General features: G+C 47.6%; 1 protein-coding gene across 3 annotated transcripts in view; it reads right to left on the reverse strand.

Moving 5' to 3' along the window:
- CHD1 (chromodomain helicase DNA binding protein 1) overlaps nucleotides 1-18,961 on the reverse strand; it is a 1,172,453-nt gene that overhangs the window by 520,986 nt on the left and 632,506 nt on the right. For all 3 annotated transcript variants that reach the window (XM_069225994.1, XM_069225985.1, XM_069225977.1), the window contains exon 24: nucleotides 9,993-10,153. In XM_069225994.1, the coding sequence (XP_069082095.1) occupies nucleotides 9,993-10,153 (161 nt within the window). The remainder of the gene's footprint in view (nucleotides 1-9,992; nucleotides 10,154-18,961) is intronic.

Here is an 18,961-nt window from a genome sequence, read left to right on the forward strand (position 1 = left end):
GGCATAATACATGCTGCAGCCCTTAGAGACCTTCCCTGGCCACAGGGCCCTTGGTACCAGGGGTACCATTTACAAGGGACATATCTGTGTGCCAGGGCTGTGCCAATTGTGGGAACAAAGGTACAGTTTAGGGAAAGAACACTGGTGCTGGGGCCTGGTTAGCAGGATCCCAGCACACTTTCCACCATAACTGGCATCAACAAAAGGCAAAAAGTTAGGGGGTAACCATGCCAAGGAAGGCATTTTCTCACACGGCCTTTGTGCTCTCATGAGTCAGGGACAAAGCCCGCTCTGGGTGGAGGTGCTTCACACCTTTCCCCTGCAAAAACAGCATCACTTGGTGGTAAGCCTCAAAGCCTCCTGCCTGTTTTGCTGCCTCAGGGCACTCCAGTTAGTGGAGATGACCGCCCCCCAACCCCCGACCAGGCACCACTTTTGGCAGCAGGTTCGGGGGATGTTTGTAAACACCAGGGGGAGTGTCCATCTTAGCTAGGGCCACCTCTTAAGTGCCCAGAGCTGAGGTGAACCCCTTCTGGCAGAATCCTCCATCTTGTCTTGGAGGGTGATGGCCAACAGGGTTAGAAATGTGCCCCCCCCCCTCAAAAGGAGTGGGCACAGGAAGGGTGTAGCCACCCTCAGGGTCAGTAGCCATTGGCTGCTGCCCTCTGACCCCTGTAACGCCGCAAAAGGAAAATGTCACTTACCCAGTGTACATCTGTTCGTGGCATTAGTCGCTGCAGATTCACATGCTGTGCATAGTCCGCCGTCTGGTGTTGGGTCGGAGTGTTACAAGTTGTTTTTCTTCAAAGAAGTCTTTTCGAGTCACGAGACCGAGGGACTCCTCCTACTTTGGTTCCATTGCGCATGGGCGTCGACTCCATGTTAGATTGTTTTCCCCGCAGAGGGTGAGGTAGGAGTTGTGTATGTTAGTAATAGTGCCCATGCAATGGAATGACTAAGTATGTACAAAATGAAGGTTAAAGTAATATATTTACAAATGTACAAATGTTGAAGATTACTTCCAAACGGCTACAGGCTCCCGGGGAGGCGGGTGGGCGCATGTGAATCTGCAGCGACTAATGCCACGAACAGATGTACACTGGGTAAGTGACATTTTCCGTTCGGTGGCATGTGTAGCTGCAGATACACATGCTGTGCATAGACTAGTAAGCAGTTATCTCCCCAAAAGCGGTGGTTCAGCCTGTAGGAGTGGAAGTAGTTTGAAATAAAGTTCTTAGTACAGCTTGACCTACTGTGGCTTGTTGTGCAGATAACACGTCTACACAGTAGTGCTTAGTAAATGTGTGAGGCGTAGACCATGTTGCTGCCTTACATATTTCGTTCATTGGAATATTTCCTAGAAAGGCCATGGTAGCACCTTTCTTTCTGGTTGAGTGTGCCTTTGGTGTAATAGGCAGCTGTCTCTTTGCTTTAAGATAGCAGGTTTGGATGCACCTAACTATCCATCTAGCTATACCTTGTTTTGATATTGGATTTCCTGTATGAGGTTTTTGAAATGCAATAAATAGTTGTTTTGTTTTCCTAATTAGTTTTGTTCTGTCAATGTAGTACATTAGTGCTCTTTTGATGTCTAATGTATGTAGTGCTCTTTCAGCTATTGAGTATGGCTGTGGAAAGAACACTGGCAATCCTACTGTTTGATTTAAGTGGAACGGTGAGATGACCTTTGGTAAGAATTTTGGGTTGGTTCTTAGAACTACCTTATTTTTGTGTATTTGAATAAATGGTTCTTGTATAGTAAATGCCTGAATTCCACTTACTCTTCTTAGAGATGTAATGGCAATGAGAAATGCAACTTTCCACGTTAAGTATTGCATTTCACAAGAATGCATGGGTTCGAAAGGTGGACCCATGAGCCTTGTCAAGACAATGTTGAGGTTCCATGAAGGAACAGGTGGTGTCCTTGGTGGTATTATTCTCTTTAGGCCTTCCATAAACGCTTTAATGACCGGTATTCTAAATAGGGAAGTTGAATGAGTAATCTGCAGGTAAGCAGATATTGCTGCGAGATGTATTTTTATGGAATTAAAAGCTAGATTTGATTTTTGTAGATGTAGTAAATATCCTACTACATCTTTTGGAGATGCATGCAATGGTTGGACTTGATTATTATGGCAGTAACAAACAAATCTTTTCCATTTACTTGCATAGCAGTGTCTAGTGGATGGCCTTCTAGCTTGTTTTATGACCTCCATACATTCTTGTGTGAGGTTCAAGTGTCCAAATTCTAGGATTTCAGGAGGCAAATTGCTAGATTCAGCGATGCTGGGTTTGGATGCCTGATCTGTTGTTTGTGTTGTGTTAACAGATCTGGCCTGTTGGGTAGTTTGACATGAGGTACTACTGACAGGTCTAGTAGTGTGGTATACCAAGGTTGTCTTGCCCATGTTGGTGCTATTAGTATGAGTTTGAGTTTGTTTTGACTCAATCTGTTTACTAGATATGGAAGGAGAGGGAGAGGGGGAAAAGCGTACGCAAATATCCCTGACCAATTCATCCATAGAGCATTGCCTTGAGATTGCCAGTGTGGGTACCTGGATGCGAAGTTTTGGCATTTTGCGTTTTTGAGGTGTTCCCCAAATTTGGAAGTAAGTGTTCAGGATTTGGGGGTGAATTTCCCATTCGTGGACCTGTTGGTGGTCCCGAGAGAGATTGTCTGCTAGCTGGTTCTGGATCCCTGGAATAAACTGTGCTATTAGGCGAATGTGGTTGTGAATTGCCCAATGCCATATTTTTTGTGTGAGGAGACACAACTGTGTCGAGTGTGTTCCCCCCTGTTTGTTTAAATAATATATTGTCGTCATGTTGTCTGTTTTGACAAGAATGTATTTGTGGGTTATCATTGGTTGGAATGCTTTCAACGCTAGAAATACTGCTAACAATTCTAGGTGATTTATATGAAACTTTCTTTGATGTACGTCCCATTGTCCTTGGATGCTGTGTTGATTGAGGTGTGCTCCCCACCCTGTCATGGAAGCATCTGTTATCACGTATTGTGGCACTGGGTCTTGGAAAGGCCGCCCTTTGTTTAAATTTGTACTGTTCCACCATAGAAGCGAGATGTATGTTTGGCGGTCTATCAACACCAGATCTAGAAGGTGACCCTGTGCATGTGACCATTGTGATGCTAGGCACTGTTGTAAGGGCCGCATGTGCAATCTTGCGTTTGGGACAATGGCTATGCATGAGTACATCATGCCTAGGAGTTTTAAGACCATCTTTGCGTGTATCTTTTGTGTTGGATACATAGATTGTATCAACTTGTGAAAATTTTGAACCCTTTGTGGACTTGGAGTGGCTATCCCTTTTGTTGTGTTGATTGTCGCTCCTAAGTATTGCTGTGTTTGACACGGCAAAAGGTGTGACTTTGCATAGTTGATGGAGAAACCCAGTTTGAAAAGGGTTTGTATAACATAATCTGTGTGGTGTAAACACTTTGTTAGCGAGTTGGTTTTGATTAACCAATCGTCTAGGTACGGGAACACGTGTATTTGCTGCCTCCTGATATGTGCAGCTACTACTGCTAGACATTTTGTAAAGACTCTTGGTGCTGTCGTTATTCCGAATGGCAACACTTTGAATTGGTAATGTATTCCTTCGAATACGAACCTTAGGTATTTCCTGTGCGAGGGATGTATCGGTATATGGAAATACGCGTCTTTTAGATCTAACGTTGTCATGTAGTCTTGCTGTTTCAGTAGTGGTATTACGTCTTGTAACGTGACCATGTGAAAGTGGTCTGATTTGATGTAGGTGTTTAGTGTTCTGAGATCCAATATTGGTCTCAGACTTTTGTCCTTTTTCGGTATTAGAAAGTACAGTGAGTAAACTCCTGTGTTCTTTTGTGTTTTTGGTACTAATTCTATTGCGTCTTTTTGCAGTAATGCTTGAACTTCTAGTCCTAGAAGGTCTATATGCTGTTTGGACATCTTGTGTTTTTTCGGTGGGACGTTTGGAGGGAGTTGGAGAAATTCTATGCAATAACCATGATGGATAATTGCTAAGACCCAAGTGTCTGTTGTTATCTCCTCCCAAGATTTGTAGAACTGGCTTAGTCTTCCCCCCACTGGTGTTGTGTGAAGGGGTTGAGTGACTTGTGAGTCACTGCTTGTTTTGAGGGGTTTTGGGCCCTTGAAATTTTCCCCGGTTTCTTGGGAATTGGCCCCCTCTGTATTTGCCCCGAAAGCCTCCCCTTTGATACGGTCCCTGGTAGGTAGACGGTGTTGTTTGTGAGGTGCTGGCTTGTGTGGCTTGACCTCGAAACCCTCCTCTGAAAGTAGTTTTGCGAAATGTGCCAAATGTGCCTCTGCCCTGCGGGGAATAGAGTGCGCCCATGGCTTTAGCTGTGTCAGTGTCTTTCTTTAATTTTTCAATTGCAGTGTCCACTTCTGGTCCAAACAATTGTTGTTCATTGAACGGCATATTGAGCACTGCCTGTTGTATCTCAGGTTTGAAGCCGGATGTGCGCAGCCATGCGTGCCTCCTTATCGTTACAGCAGTATTTATAGTTCTTGCAGCTGTATCTGCTGCATCCATAGAAGAACGGATTTGGTTGCTGGATATGTTTTGTCCCTCTTCAACCACTTGTTTTGCCCTTTTTTGGAATTCTTTGGGGAGGTGCTCGATGAGATGCTGCATCTCGTCCCAATGGGCTCTGTCATATCGCGCTAGGAGTGCCTGCGAGTTGGCGATGCGCCACTGATTTGCAGCTTGTACTGCAACCCTTTTCCCGGCTGCATCAAACTTTCGGCTCTCCTTGTCTGGAGGTGGTGCGTCGCCTGATGTGTGCGAGTTGGCTCTTTTACGAGCTGCTCCTACGACAACTGAATCTGGTGTCAGTTGTGATGTAATAAAAGCAGGGTCTGTGGGTGGTGCCTTGTATTTCTTCTCCACCCTTGGGGTTATTGCTCTGCTTTTAACTGGCTCCTTAAAGATTTGTTTAGCGTGCCTTAGCATTCCAGGGAGCATAGGGAGGCTTTGATAATTGCTATGGGTGGAGGACAGGGTGTTAAAAAGGAAGTCATCCTCGATAGGCTCTGAATGTAGCGATACGTTATGAAACTCTGCTGCCCTAGCTACCACCTGAGCATACACTGTACTGTCCTCAGGTGGTGAGGGCTTAGTGGGGTACGACTCAGGGCTATTGTCCGATACTGGGGCGTCATAGAGATCCCATGCGTCCTGGTCATCTTGGCTCATGGTGGTATGAGCTGGTGATTGTGACGGAGTCTGTGCCGGTGATATAGGAGTTGCCGGTGGTGGAGTTACCTTCTTCACCACTTTTGCTTGTGGTGTTTTTTGTTGTTGTTGGAAATCTAGTTTCCTTTTTCTTCTGATTGGGGGAAGGGTGCTGATCTTCCCTGTGGCACTTTGTATAAAGATCCGCTTTTGCGTGTGATCTACAGCTGTTGTTTGTAATTCCTCCTCAAACCTGTGTTTTTGAAGTTGGGAGGACAGTGATTGTTCCTCTGAGTAGGAACTGGCTTTCGGTTCGGTTGCTGGGCGTTTTGGCACCGAAACCGTGTCTTTTGTTGTTTTCGGCTCCAAAGAGATTTTCCTCTTTTTCGGTGTCGTACCTTCTTGGCGTCGACCATCTTCGGTGCCGCTATCCCTGTGCCAAGCAGCTTCGGTGCCGCTGTCTCGGTGTCGACCCTTTTCTGCGGCAGTATCTCGGTCCCGAGATTGCTGCGTGCCTGTGTCTCGACCTGAGTCGGACGATCTCGGCACCAGCTCGCCCTTTTTCGGTGCCGATGGGCGGTCACCTACTTTATGGGTTGAGCCATGGCCTGTCGGCAGTGGCGTTCCCTGGGCTTTGTCGGTTTTTCTGTGTGATGCTTGTTTCGACGTCTTACTCATGGTTTCTTCGACGTCGAATTCTTCGGAATCGGATTCGTGGATGGAGAATGTTTCTTCCTCTCCCTCTTCCTCGAACCGTTGTTGTCCTGTCGGCGTGGACGCCATCTGCAACCTTCTGGCTCTTCGGTCTCGGAGCGTTTTTCTCGACGGAAACGCTCGACAGGCCTCACACGTTTCTTCTTTGTGCTCGGGTGACAGGCACAAGTTACAGACCAAATGTTGGTCTGTATAGGGATATTTACTGTGGCATTTAGGACAGAATCGGAACGGGGTCCGTTCCATCAGTCTCGATGTCGCACGCGGTCGGGCCGACCAGGCCCCGCCGGGGGATCGAAATTACCCCGAAGGGTTACCGGAGCTCTTCAAGATTCGGTGTCGCTTCCAATCTAACCCGATACCGAACGAAACAATACAGACGAATTTTCCGTTGATTCTGACTAACTTTCCGACCGAAACACGGAGCGAAAAGGAACACGTCCGAACCCGATGGCGGAAAAAAAACAATCTAACATGGAGTCGACGCCCTTGCGCAATGGAACCAAAGTAGGAGGAGTCCCTCGGTCTCGTGACTCGAAAAGACTTCTTCGAAGAAAAACAACTTGTAACACTCCGACCCAACACCAGACGGCGGACTATGCACAGCATGTGTATCTGCAGCTACACATGCCATCGAAACAAAGTATTTTCTGCACGGGAGAGGTGTGACCACCCCCCTGTGTATTAGGTGTCTAAGGGCTGGGGTGTGGTGGTCCCTGAGTGCCACCAGACTGGTTTCAAGGACACATTTGGTGGACGCAGAGGTTGGAGATTGCCCCCACCCAAGGATACCAGAAAACAGGAGTACCTACAACAAGGTACCCAGCTGCAGAGGTGAGAAGGGACTCTCTCTTAAGTTCGAGGAAGTCTCGGATTGTCCAGCTGCTGTCACGACCCGTGGACCAGGCCGGTGGAACCCTGGGGCAGATTCCAGAGGTGGAGGACCTGAAAAGTAAGGGGACAGAGTCCAGCACTGCACCACTCGAGGTGCCCAGGTGGTGCAGGTGACAATCCCCACCCTCCTAGAGGTGAAGTTCCTTCAAGTCGGTGGAGGACGAAGTCCAGCTGCTGGGTCAAGGAGCTGCAGAAGATCCCAGTAGTCGCCTACGAGCAGTCCCTCAATGGTCACCGGATTGCAGGAGAATCAGTGACCAGCCAGGTCACCAACAAGCGCTGGCAAATGCAAGCAGGAGCTGAAGATGTATTTGCAGAGTTTTGGGACCAGCAAGGTTCAGGAGACTCTACCTTTGCGGGGTGAGTCAGGGTTGGCCCTCAGCACGCAGGACGGCTAGCAAAAGTAGCTGGAGCCCCCATGAGTGACTCACAGGCAACAGACAAAGGGGGTCACACGGAGGACTCAGCGGCACAACAAAACAGAAGTCACACGTCGCAGGAGTTGCAGGGCAGTGGTTGATCTGCGAGTTGCAGAGCGCTGGAGCCTGGGGCTTCTTGGCACCTGAAGATTTCCTGGAGGAAAAGTCCACAAGCCTTGGCAAGAGCGACAGTTATGGGCACAGAGGTTCCAGTCCAGGAGCAGGGACTCACAGTATCCCAAGTTGGTCAGAGGACAAGCAGGAACCAGATAAGGCCACAGACCCACCAAATGTGATAGAGCTTTGATGTCTGTGGGACAGCAGACCCCACCAGCCAGTCGATGTTGTCTTGAGGTTCCTGGGGATGCAGGGGAGTGACTCTTTCACTCCAAAGGAGATTCCTTTGTGCTTCCCAGTGTTAACAGAGTCCTTGTGACTCCAGAGGATGCACAGCCTTGGATGTTGCAGAACTCTTGCAGAATCCAGAGAAACAATGTTGCAATGGGAGCCTTCCCAACAGAAGTAGACTTGTTTTGGTTCTAAAGCAGACCAGCAGCTGTTCCAGAAGCAGAATATGTCTTGCAGAGAGTTCCTTGTACAGTCTTGCTCGACGAATTTGTGGACCCACCTACAGAGGAGCCCTTAAGTAACCCTAGAAGGGGGTTGGTCACTTCCTGAAGTGACCCACCTATTAGAGGAGGGCAAGGACATCATCTACCTGGCCTAACCAGTCAGATGCTCCCAGGGGCCTCTGCCCATCCTGTTTCCAAGATGGCAGATTCAAGTGGCCACCTGACCGAGTTCTGTGCACCTCCATAGGGGAGAAGCCAGACAGAGGGGTGGTCACTCTCCTGTCCTTTGTGCAGTTTCGCACCAGAGTGGGAACCCGGGGGTTCCTAATCTGGTGCAAACCAGATTATCCAAGAAGGGCACAAAATGTGCCCTCCAAAGCAGTCTGGTGGCGATCAGAAGTCACCCAATCCCAGCCTCTAGACACCTAATACACAGGGGGAGAATACCCTCATGTAACGTTACCCTCACACTTTGAGGCATGCACCCTTCCCTTGGGCTGAAGGGCCTACCAGAGGGGTGGCTTACAATGTCTAAGTGCAGTAACTAGGACATAAGGCACACCTTATATCTCTGGTGAAAAGGTGCATGCACCATTTCATGCAGGCTGCAATGGCAGGCCTGCAGACAGTTTGCATAGGTTCCCGTGGGTGGCACAATGCATGCTGCAGCCCATGATGGACCCCTGGTGTACCAATGCCCTGGGTACCTAAGTGCCATATACTAGGGTCGCACATAGGTGTGCCAGTATGACAACTGAGGGTCTAAAAAGTTACCAGCAATAACATTTGGAGGAGAGAGAACAGACACTGGGATCCTGATTAGCAGGATCCCAGTGAACTAAAGTCAAATCACACTGACATCAGGCAAACGGTGATGGTAACTATGCTAGAAAGATGGCACTTTCCTACAGTGGTATTCTCAAGAGCCTGTAGAGTCCCTTTCCATATTGATAAGATGTCAGCAATGAATTGTGACTACAAAATGAGATGTTCCTGTCACTGCTCATCATTGAGCACCAATTCTTCTTCAAATGTAGGTACAAAAATATTGGCATAGTTAACTGCTCTGGAAAAACCCACTGAAATACCATTTTTTGCAGGTAAAACCCCCTTGCCCCAGGGAATAGCTGTGATGTAGTGATGTAGAGCAGAATGTTAAAGTTCTAAAAGGAAAACTTAATTTGCTTCAACTTCGTCTTGTCGTAATAAAGCCCACTCCACCACTTCCATTTCCTCATTTTGTGGAATTGAAGTGTGCAATGAATTCACATCTAAAGTACACAAAAAACAGTCTGTGATGTTATCCACAGGCAACTGAATCATCGTATTAAGAAAGGCTGTGGTATCCTTTATGTATGATTTCCACTGTTGCACAAATGATTTTAAGAAGAAATCTAAATATTCTCTAATGGGTTCATGCAGAGACCCGCATGGCAACATGATAGGCCTAAAAAATGGATTAAGAGTATGTTTATAAATCTTTGGAAGGATATACTATGTGGTTCTGCATGGATGTTCAGCGGTGAGAAAAAACGTTTTTCTGTTGCTAACTCATATCATATCCGATGCTTTTTTAACTATGTCATTCAACATGGTTTGAAAGACCTCTGTGGGGTCTGTATCTAATGGCATGTAGATGTCAGTGTTACCAACATGAGCACTATTTTTGCAATATGAAACGTCCATTACCACCAGGCCTCCACCTTTACTAGCTGACTGCAAAATAACTATTTATTATTGGTTAGTGATCGAAAAGTACCTCATTCTTTGTCAACTTTTTTGACGTCCAGGCATTGATTAATAATTCCCCAAGATTTACTTTTCAATATAATTAACTCTGGATCATTTGGAACCAAATATTGATTGTAGGGCAGGAGCCATTGCATGGCTAGGAAATATTGTGCTGCCCTATTTAATTTTTGAGGCAAACCTTATGTGTTATCAATTGCCTTTTGACAATTTTGAGTCAACTGGAGGTGGTCCATGAGTCTTAATAATTCTGATGAGTACTGCATTACAGCAGCAACAAACGAGTGACAGCATCAGTTACTTGGCTAAGCCTTCACTAGCACTTTCCATCCTTTTGCAGGGTGCAAGATGTGGTAATGCTGAAGTGCCACAATGCAGATCATTCTGCATTCTACTAGGTTGAATCCATGATGAATTTTGAAAAGGAACAAACACACATTATTACCTCCGAATTTCAGCATCACTAAATCCTTTAATGTTTTCACGTGGGATTGTCCGTGGTCTTCCGCGTTTTTTTGGCCGCTTGTGATCTGACAGGGAATCACTATCAGATCCAGAGTATCTTCGATTCCTACTGCGTCTCCCTTCAGTGCCATTGAAGCTGTTCTAGGATGTCAAACACAAAAAGAAAGCTTTTATTTTTTTTAATCAAACGAACAACAAAAAATGAAAATATAGTTGAAAAGTGTGCAGACTACTTGCTTTACGACAGTTCCATTAATTTATTCAATTTATTTTATACAATGCCTAACAGTGTAACCACGCCATATCACAAAACATTGATCCCTAAAAGTTTTTCAATAGGAAAGTTGATATTAATGTGTAACAAATTAGGTAGGAGATAAAAAAGTCAGTCAAAATGGAGATGGAGTGATAGCCGGAGATAAACAGTTGTAGGGTGTAGAGAGCTGGGTTCTGATGCAGTACCTCCTTCCCAAACAATTTGCCTGGTTTTTAGATGCAACTTTGACTGAAGTGCACTGGGTTCCTGCTTACCAGGTCCCCAGTGCCAGTGTTCCTTTCCTAAAAGAAAGACACCTGATCCCCAAGTGACCAGGTTGTTCAGCCCCCTATATATCCCTAGTAAATGGTACCTAGGGTATGGGTACTGAAGAGGGCCCCTGTAAGGAAATGCCTCCTTGGCATGGTTGCCCCCTGACTTTTTGCCTTTGCTGATGCTATGTTTACAATTGAAAGTGTGCTGAGGCCTGCTAACCAGGCCCCAGCACCAGTGTTCTTTCCCTAACCTGTACTTTTGTATCCACAATTGGCAGACCCTGGCATCCAGATAAGTCCCTTGTAACTGGTACTTCTAGTACCAAGGGCCCTGATGCCAAGGAAGGTCTCTAAGGGCTGCAGCATGTCTTATGCCACCCTGGAGACCTCTCACTCAGCACAGACACACTGCTTGCCAGCTTGTGTGTGCTAGTGAGGACAAAACGAGTAAGTCGACATGGCACTCCCCTCAGGGTGCCATGCCAGCCTCTCACTGCCTATGCAGTATAGGTAAGACACCCCTCTAGCAGGCCTTACAGCCCTAAGGCAGGGTGCACTATACCATAGGTAAGGGTACCAGTGCATGAGCATGGTACCCCTACAGTGTCTAAACAAAACCTTAGACATTGTAAGTGCAGGGTAGCCATAAGAGTATATGGTCTGGGAGTTTGTCAAACACGAACTCCACAGCACCATAATGGCTACACTGAAAACTGGGAAGTTTGGTATCAAACTTCTCAGCACAATAAATGCACACTGATGCCAGTGTACATTTTATTGCAAAATACACCCCAGAGGGCACCTTAGAGGTGCCCCCTGAAACTTAACCGACTGTCTGTGTAGGCTGACTAGTTCCAGCAGCCTGCCACACCAGAGACATGTTGCTGGCCCCATGGGGAGAGTGCCTTTGTCACTCTGAGGCCAGTAACAAAGCCTGCACTGGGTGGAGATGCTAACACCTCCCCCAGGCAGGAGCTGTAACACCTGGCGGTGAGCCTCAAAGGCTCACCCCTTTGTCACAGCCCAGCAGGGCACTCCAGCTTAGTGGAGTTGCCCGCCCCCTCCGGCCACGGCCCCCACTTTTGGCGGCAAGGCTGGAGGGAACAAAGAAAGCAACAAGGAGGAGTCACTGGCCAGTCAGGACAGCCCCTAAGGTGTCCTGAGCTGAAGTGACTCTAACTTTTAGAAATCCTCCATCTTGCAGATGGAGGATTCCCCCAATAGGGTTAGGATTGTGACCCCCTCCCCTTGGGAGGAGGCACAAAGAGGGTGTACCCACCCTGAGGGCTAGTAGCCATTGGCTACTAACCCCCCAGACCTAAACACGCCCTTAAATTTAGTATTTAAGGGCTACCCTGAACCCTAGAAAATTAGATTCCTGCGACAACAAGAAGAAGGACTGCCCAGCTGAAAACCCCTGCAGAGGAAGACCAGAAGACAACAACTGCCTTGGCTCCAGAAACTCACCGGCCTGTCTCCTGCCTTCCAAAGAACTCTGCTCCAGCGACGCCTTCCAAAGGGACCAGCGACCTCTGAATCCTCTGAGGACTGCCCTGCTTCGACGACGACCAGAAACTCCAGAGGACAGCGGACCTGCTCCAAAAAGACTGCAACTTTGTTTCAAGGAGCAGCTTTAAAGACCCTGCAATCTCCCCGCAAGAAGCGTGAGACTTGCAACACTGCACCCGGCGACCCCGACTCGGCTGGTGGAGAACCAACACCTCAGGGAGGACCCCCGGACTACTCTCCGACTGTGAGTACCAAAACCTGTCCCCCCTGAGCCCCCACAGCGCCGCCTGCAGAGGGAATCCCGAGGCTTCCCCTGACCGCGACTCTCTGAAACCTAAGTCCCGACGCCTGGAAAGGACCCTGCACCCGCAGCCCCCAGGACCTGAAGGACCGGACTTTCACTGGAGAAGTGACCCCCAGGAGTCCCTCTCCCTTGCCCAAGTGGAGGTTTCCCCGAGGAAGCCCCCCCTTGCCTGCATGCAGCGCTGAAGAGATCCGTTGATCTCTCATAGACTAACATTGCGAACCCGACGCTTGTTTCTACACTGCACCCGGCCGCCCCCGCGCTGCTGAGGGTGAAATTTCTGTGTGGGCTTGTGTCCCCCCCGGTGCCCTACAAAACCCCCCTGGTCTGCCCTCCGAAGACGCGGGTACTTACCTGCAAGCAGACCGGAACCGGGGCACCCCCTTCTCTCCATTCTAGCCTATGCGTTTTGGGCACCACTTTGAACTCTGCACCTGACAGGCCCTGAGCTGCTGGTGTGGTGACTTTGGGGTTGCTCTGAACCCCCAACGGTGGGCTACCTTGGACCAAGAACTGAACCCTGTAAGTGTCTTACTTACCTGGTAAAACTAACAAAAACTTACCTCCCCCAGGAACTGTGAAAATTGCACTGTGTCTACTTTTAAAGTAGCTATTTGTCAATAACTTGAAAAGTATACATGCAATTGAAATGATTCAAAGTTCCTAATGTACTTACCTGCGATACCTTTCAAACAAGATATTACATGTTAAATTTGAACCTGTGGTTCTTAAAATAAACTAAGAAAAGATATTTTTCTATAACAAAACCTATTGGCTGGATTTGTCTCTGAGTGTGTGTACCTCATTTATTGTCTATGTGTATGTACAACAAATGCTTAACACTACTCCTTGGATAAGCCTACTGCTCGACCACACTACCACAAAATAGAGCATTAGTATTATCTCTTTTTACCACTATTTTACCTCTAAGGGGAACCCTTGGACTCTGTGCATGCTATTCCTTACTTTGAAATAGCACATACAGAGCCAACTTCCTACATTGGTGGATCAGCGGTGGGGTACAAGACTTTGCATTTGCTGGACTACTCAGCCAATACCTGATCACACGACAAATTCCAAAATTGTCATTAGAAATTGATTTTTGCAATTTGAAAAGTTTTCTAAATTCTTAAAAGACCTGCTAGGGCCTTGTGTTAGATCCTGTTTAGCATTTCTTTTAGAGTTTAAAAGTTTGTAAAAGTTTGAATTAGAACCTAGAACTAGTTGTAGATTCTTAAAAAGTATTCCAACTTTTAGAAGCAAAATGTCTAGCACAGATGTGACTGTGGTGGAACTCGACACCACACCTTACCTCCATCTTAAGATGAGGGAGCTAAGGTCACTCTGTAAAATAAAGAAAATAACAATGGGCCCCAAACCTACCAAAATACAGCTCCAGGAGCTTTTGGCAGAGTTTGAAAAGGCCAACCCCTCCGAGGGTGGCAACTCAGAGGAAGAGGATAGTGACTTGGAGGAAAAGTCCCCCCTACCAGTCCTATCTAGGGAGAACAGGGTCTCTCAAACCCTGACTCCAAAAATAATAGTCAGAGATGCTGGTTCCCTCACAGGAGAGACCAACACCTCTGAAATCACTGAGGATAACTCCAGTGAAGAGGACATCCAGTTAGCCAGGATGGCCAAAAGATTGGCTTTGGAAAGACAGATCCTAGCCATAGAGAGGGAAAGACAAGAGATGGGCCTAGGACCCATCAATGGTGGCAGCAACATAAATAGGGTCAGAGATTCTCCTGACATGTTGAAAATCCCTAAAGGGATTGTAACTAAATATGAAGATGGTGATGACATCACCAAATGGTTCACAGCTTTTGAGAGGGCTTGTGTAACCAGAAAAGTGAACAGATCTCACTGGGGTGCTCTCCTTTGGGAAATGTTCACAGGAAAGTGTAGGGATAGACTCCTCACACTCTCTGGACAAGATGCAGAATCTTATGACCTCATGAAGGGTACCCTGATTGAGGGCTTTGGATTCTCCACTGAGGAGTATAGGATTAGATTCAGGGGGGCTCAAAAATCCTCGAGCCAGACCTGGGTTGACTTTGTAGACTACTCAGTAAAAACACTAGATGGTTGGATTCAAGGCAGTGGTGTAAGTAATTATGATGGGCTGTACAATTTATTTGTGAAAGAACACCTGTTAAGTAATTGTTTCAATGATAAACTGCATCAGCATCTGGTAGACCTAGGACCAATTTCTCCCCAAGAATTGGGAAAGAAGGCGGACCATTGGGTCAAGACTAGGGTGTCCAAAACTTCCACAGGGGGTGACCAAAAGAAAGGGGTCACAAAACCTCCCCAGGGGAAAGGTGGTGAGACAGCCAAAAATAAAAATAGTCAAGAGTCTTCTAAAGGCCCCCAAAAACCTGCACAGGAGGGTGGGCCCAGAGCCTCTTCACAAAACAATCCTGGGTACAAGGGTAAAAACTTTGATCCCAAAAAGGCCTGGTGTCGAAACTGTAGTCAGTCTGGACACCAAACTGGAGACAAGGCCTGTCCCAAGAAAAGTTCCACTCCAAACTCCAATCCAGGTAACACTGGAATGGCTAGTCTCCAAGTGGGATCAACAGTGTGCCCAGAGCAAATCAGGGTCCACACTGAAGCTACTCTAGTCTCTGAGGGTGGGGTGGATTTAGCCACACTAGCTGCCTGGCCCCCTAACATGCAAAAATACAGGCAGCAGCTCTTTATTAATGGGACAAGTGTAGAGGGCTTGAGGGATACAGGTGCCAGTGTCACCATGGTGACAGAGAAACTGGTTTCCCCTGGCCAATACCTGACTGGAAAAACTTATACAGTCACCAATGCTGACAATCAAACTAAAGCACATCCCATGGCAATGGTAACTTTAGAATGGGGAGGGGTCAATGGCCTGAAACAGGTGGTGGTCTCCTCAAACATCCCAGTAGACTGTCTGCTTGGAAATGACCTGGAGTCCTCAGCATGGGCTGAGGTAGAACTAAAAACCCATGCAGCCATGCTGGGTATCCCTGAACTGGTGTGTGTAAAAACAAGAGCACAATGCAAGGCACAGGGTGAAAAAGTAGAGCTGGAGTCTGGAAAAATGGCCCAGCCTACCAAGAGAAAAGGAAAGTCAGTTGGGAAACCAACTGCAACACAGTCAGAAAAAGAGAACCTCTCTTCTCAGGAAGAAGTTCTGCCCTCTGAGGGAACTGAGCCTTTGGAGCTTGAACCTTATCAGGTTGAGCTCTTAGGACCAGGGGGACCCTCAAGGGAGGAGCTGTGTAAGGGACAAGAAACCTGTCCCTCTCTTGAAGGCCTTAGGCAGCAAGCTGCTGAAGAGTCCAAGGGCAAGAAAAATGGAACACATAGGGTCTATTGGGAAGATGGACTCCTGTACACTGAGGCCAGAGACCCCAAACCTGGTGCCACTAGGAGAGTGGTAGTGCCTCAGTCGTTCAGAGAGTTTATTCTGACCTTAGCCCATGATATTCCCCTTGCTGGGCATTTGGGACAAACCAAGACGTGGGAGAGGTTAGTCAACCACTTCTACTGGCCCAATATGTCCCAGAAGGTTAAGGAGTTTTGCCTCTCCTGCCCCACCTGTCAATCCAGTGGTAAGACAGGTGGGCACCCAAAGGCCCCCCTCATTCCACTTCCAGTGGTGGGGGTCCCCTTTGAAAGAGTGGGTGTGGACATAGTTGGTCCACTGGAACCTCCCACAGCCTCAGGAAATATGTATATCCTAGTAGTAGTGGATCATGCTACTAGGTATCCTGAAGCTATTCCCCTTAGGTCGACTACTGCCCCTGCAGTAGCCAAGGCCCTCATTGGTATCTTTACCAGAGTGGGTTTCCCTAAGGAGGTGGTGTCTGACAGAGGTACCAACTTCATGTCAGCATACCTAAAACACATGTGGAATGAGTGTGGAGTGACTTATAAATTCACTACACCATACCATCCACAAACTAATGGCTTAGTTGACAGATTCAACAAGACATTAAAAGGCATGATCATGGGGCTCCCAGAAAAGCTCAAAAGGAGATGGGATGTCCTCCTGCCATGTCTGCTTTTCGCTTACAGAGAGGTGCCACAGAAGGGAGTAGGATTCTCACCCTTTGAACTTCTGTTTGGTCACCCTGTAAGGGGACCACTTGCTCTTGTTAAAGAAGGCTGGGAGAGACCTCTTCATGAGCCTAAACAAGACATAGTGGACTATGTACTTGGCCTTCGCTCTAGAATGGCAGAGTACATGGAAAAGGCAACCAAAAACCTTGAGGCCAGCCAACAGCTCCAGAAGTTTTGGTATGACCAAAAGGCTGCACTGGTTGAGTTCCAACCAGGGCAGAAAGTCTGGGTTCTGGAGCCTGTGGCTCCCAGGGCACTCCAGGACAAATGGAGTGGCCCTTACCCAGTGCTAGAAAGGAAGAGTCAGGTCACCTACCTGGTGGACCTGGGCACAAGCAGGAGCCCCAAGAGGGTGATCCATGTGAACCGCCTTAAGCTCTTCCATGACAGGGCTGATGTGAATCTGTTGATGGTAACAGATGAGGATCAGGAGGCAGAGAGTGAACCTCTCCCTGATCTTCTGTCATCAGACCCAAAAGATGGTTCAGTAGATGGAGTGATCTACTCAGACACCCTCTCTGGCCAACAGCAAGCTGATTGTAGGAGAGTCCTACAACAGTTTCCTGAACTCTTCTCCTTAACCCCTGGTCAGACACACCTGTGTACCCATGATGTGGACACAGGAGACAGCATGCCTGTCAAAAACAAAATCTTTAGGCAGTCTGACCATGTTAAGGAAAGCATCAAGGTGGAAGTCCACAAGATGCTGGAATTGGGAGTAATTGAGCGCTCTGACAGCCCCTGGGCTAGCCCAGTGGTCTTAGTCCCCAAACCTCACACCAAAGATGGAAAGAAAGAGATGAGGTTTTGTGTGGACTACAGAGGGCTCAATTCTGTCACCAAGACAGATGCTCATCCAATTCCTAGAGCTGATGAGCTCATAGATAAATTAGGTGCTGCCAAATTCTTAAGTACCTTTGACTTGACAGCAGGGTACTGGCAAATAAAAATGGCACCTGGAGCAAAAGAGAAAACAGCATTCTCCACACCTGATGGGCATTATCAGTTTACTGTTATGCCCTTTGGTTTAAAGAATGCCCCTGCCACCTTCCAAAGGTTGGTGAATCAAGTCCTTGCTGGCTTGGAGTCCTTTAGCACAGCTTATCTTGATGATATTGCTGTCTTTAGCTCCACCTGGCAGGATCACCTGGTCCACCTGAAGAAGGTTTTGAAGGCTCTGCAATCTACAGGCCTCTCTATCAAGGCATCCAAATGCCAGATAGGGCAGGGAACTGTGGTTTACTTGGGACACCTTGTAGGTGGAGGCCAAGTTCAGCCACTCCAACCCAAGATCCAGACTATTCTGGACTGGGTAGCTCAAAAAACCCAGACTCAAGTCAGGGCATTCCTTGGCTTGACTGGGTATTACAGGAGGTTTGTGAAGGGATATGGATCCATTGTGACAGCCCTCACTGAACTCACCTCCAAGAAAATGCCCAAGAAAGTGAACTGGACTGTGGAATGCCAACAGACCTTTGACACCCTGAAACAAGCAATGTGCTCAGCACCAGTTCTAAAAGCTCCAGATTATTCTAAGCAGTTCATTGTGCAGACAGATGCCTCTGAACATGGGATAGGGGCAGTTTTGTCCCAAACAAATGAAGATGGCCTTGACCAGCCTGTTGCTTTCATTAGCAGGAGGTTACTCCCCAGGGAGCAGCGTTGGAGTGCCATTGAGAGGGAGGCCTTTGCTGTGGTTTGGTCCATGAAGAAGCTGAGACCATACCTCTTTGGGACTCACTTCCTAGTTCAAACTGACCACAGACCTCTCAAATGGCTGATGCAAATGAAAGGTGAAAATCCTAAACTGTTGAGGTGGTCCATCTCCCTACAGGGAATGGACTTTATAGTGGAACACAGACCTGGGACTGCCCATGCCAATGCAGATGGCCTTTCCAGGTTCTTCCACTTAGAAAATGAAGACTCTCTTGGGAAAGGTTAGTCTCATCCTCTTTCGTTTGGGGGGGGGGGGGTTGTGTAAGGAAATGCCTCCTTGGCATGGTTGCCCCCTGACTTTTTGCCTTTGCTGATGCTATGTTTACAATTGAAAGTGTGCTGAGGCCTGCTAACCAGGCCCCAGCACCAGTGTTCTTTCCCTAACCTGTACTTTTGTATCCACAATTGGCAGACCCTGGCATCCAGATAAGTCCCTTGTAACTGGTACTTCTAGTACCAAGGGCCCTGATGCCAAGGAAGGTCTCTAAGGGCTGCAGCATGTCTTATGCCACCCTGGAGACCTCTCACTCAGCACAGACACACTGCTTGCCAGCTTGTGTGTGCTAGTGAGGACAAAACGAGTAAGTCGACATGGCACTCCCCTCAGGGTGCCATGCCAGCCTCTCACTGCCTATGCAGTATAGGTAAGACACCCCTCTAGCAGGCCTTACAGCCCTAAGGCAGGGTGCACTATACCATAGGTAAGGGTACCAGTGCATGAGCATGGTACCCCTACAGTGTCTAAACAAAACCCTAGACATTGTAAGTGCAGGGTAGCCATAAGA

Source organism: Pleurodeles waltl, chromosome 1_1, assembly GCF_031143425.1.
Source record: "Pleurodeles waltl isolate 20211129_DDA chromosome 1_1, aPleWal1.hap1.20221129, whole genome shotgun sequence".
Classification (NCBI taxonomy): Eukaryota; Metazoa; Chordata; class Amphibia; order Caudata; family Salamandridae; genus Pleurodeles; species Pleurodeles waltl.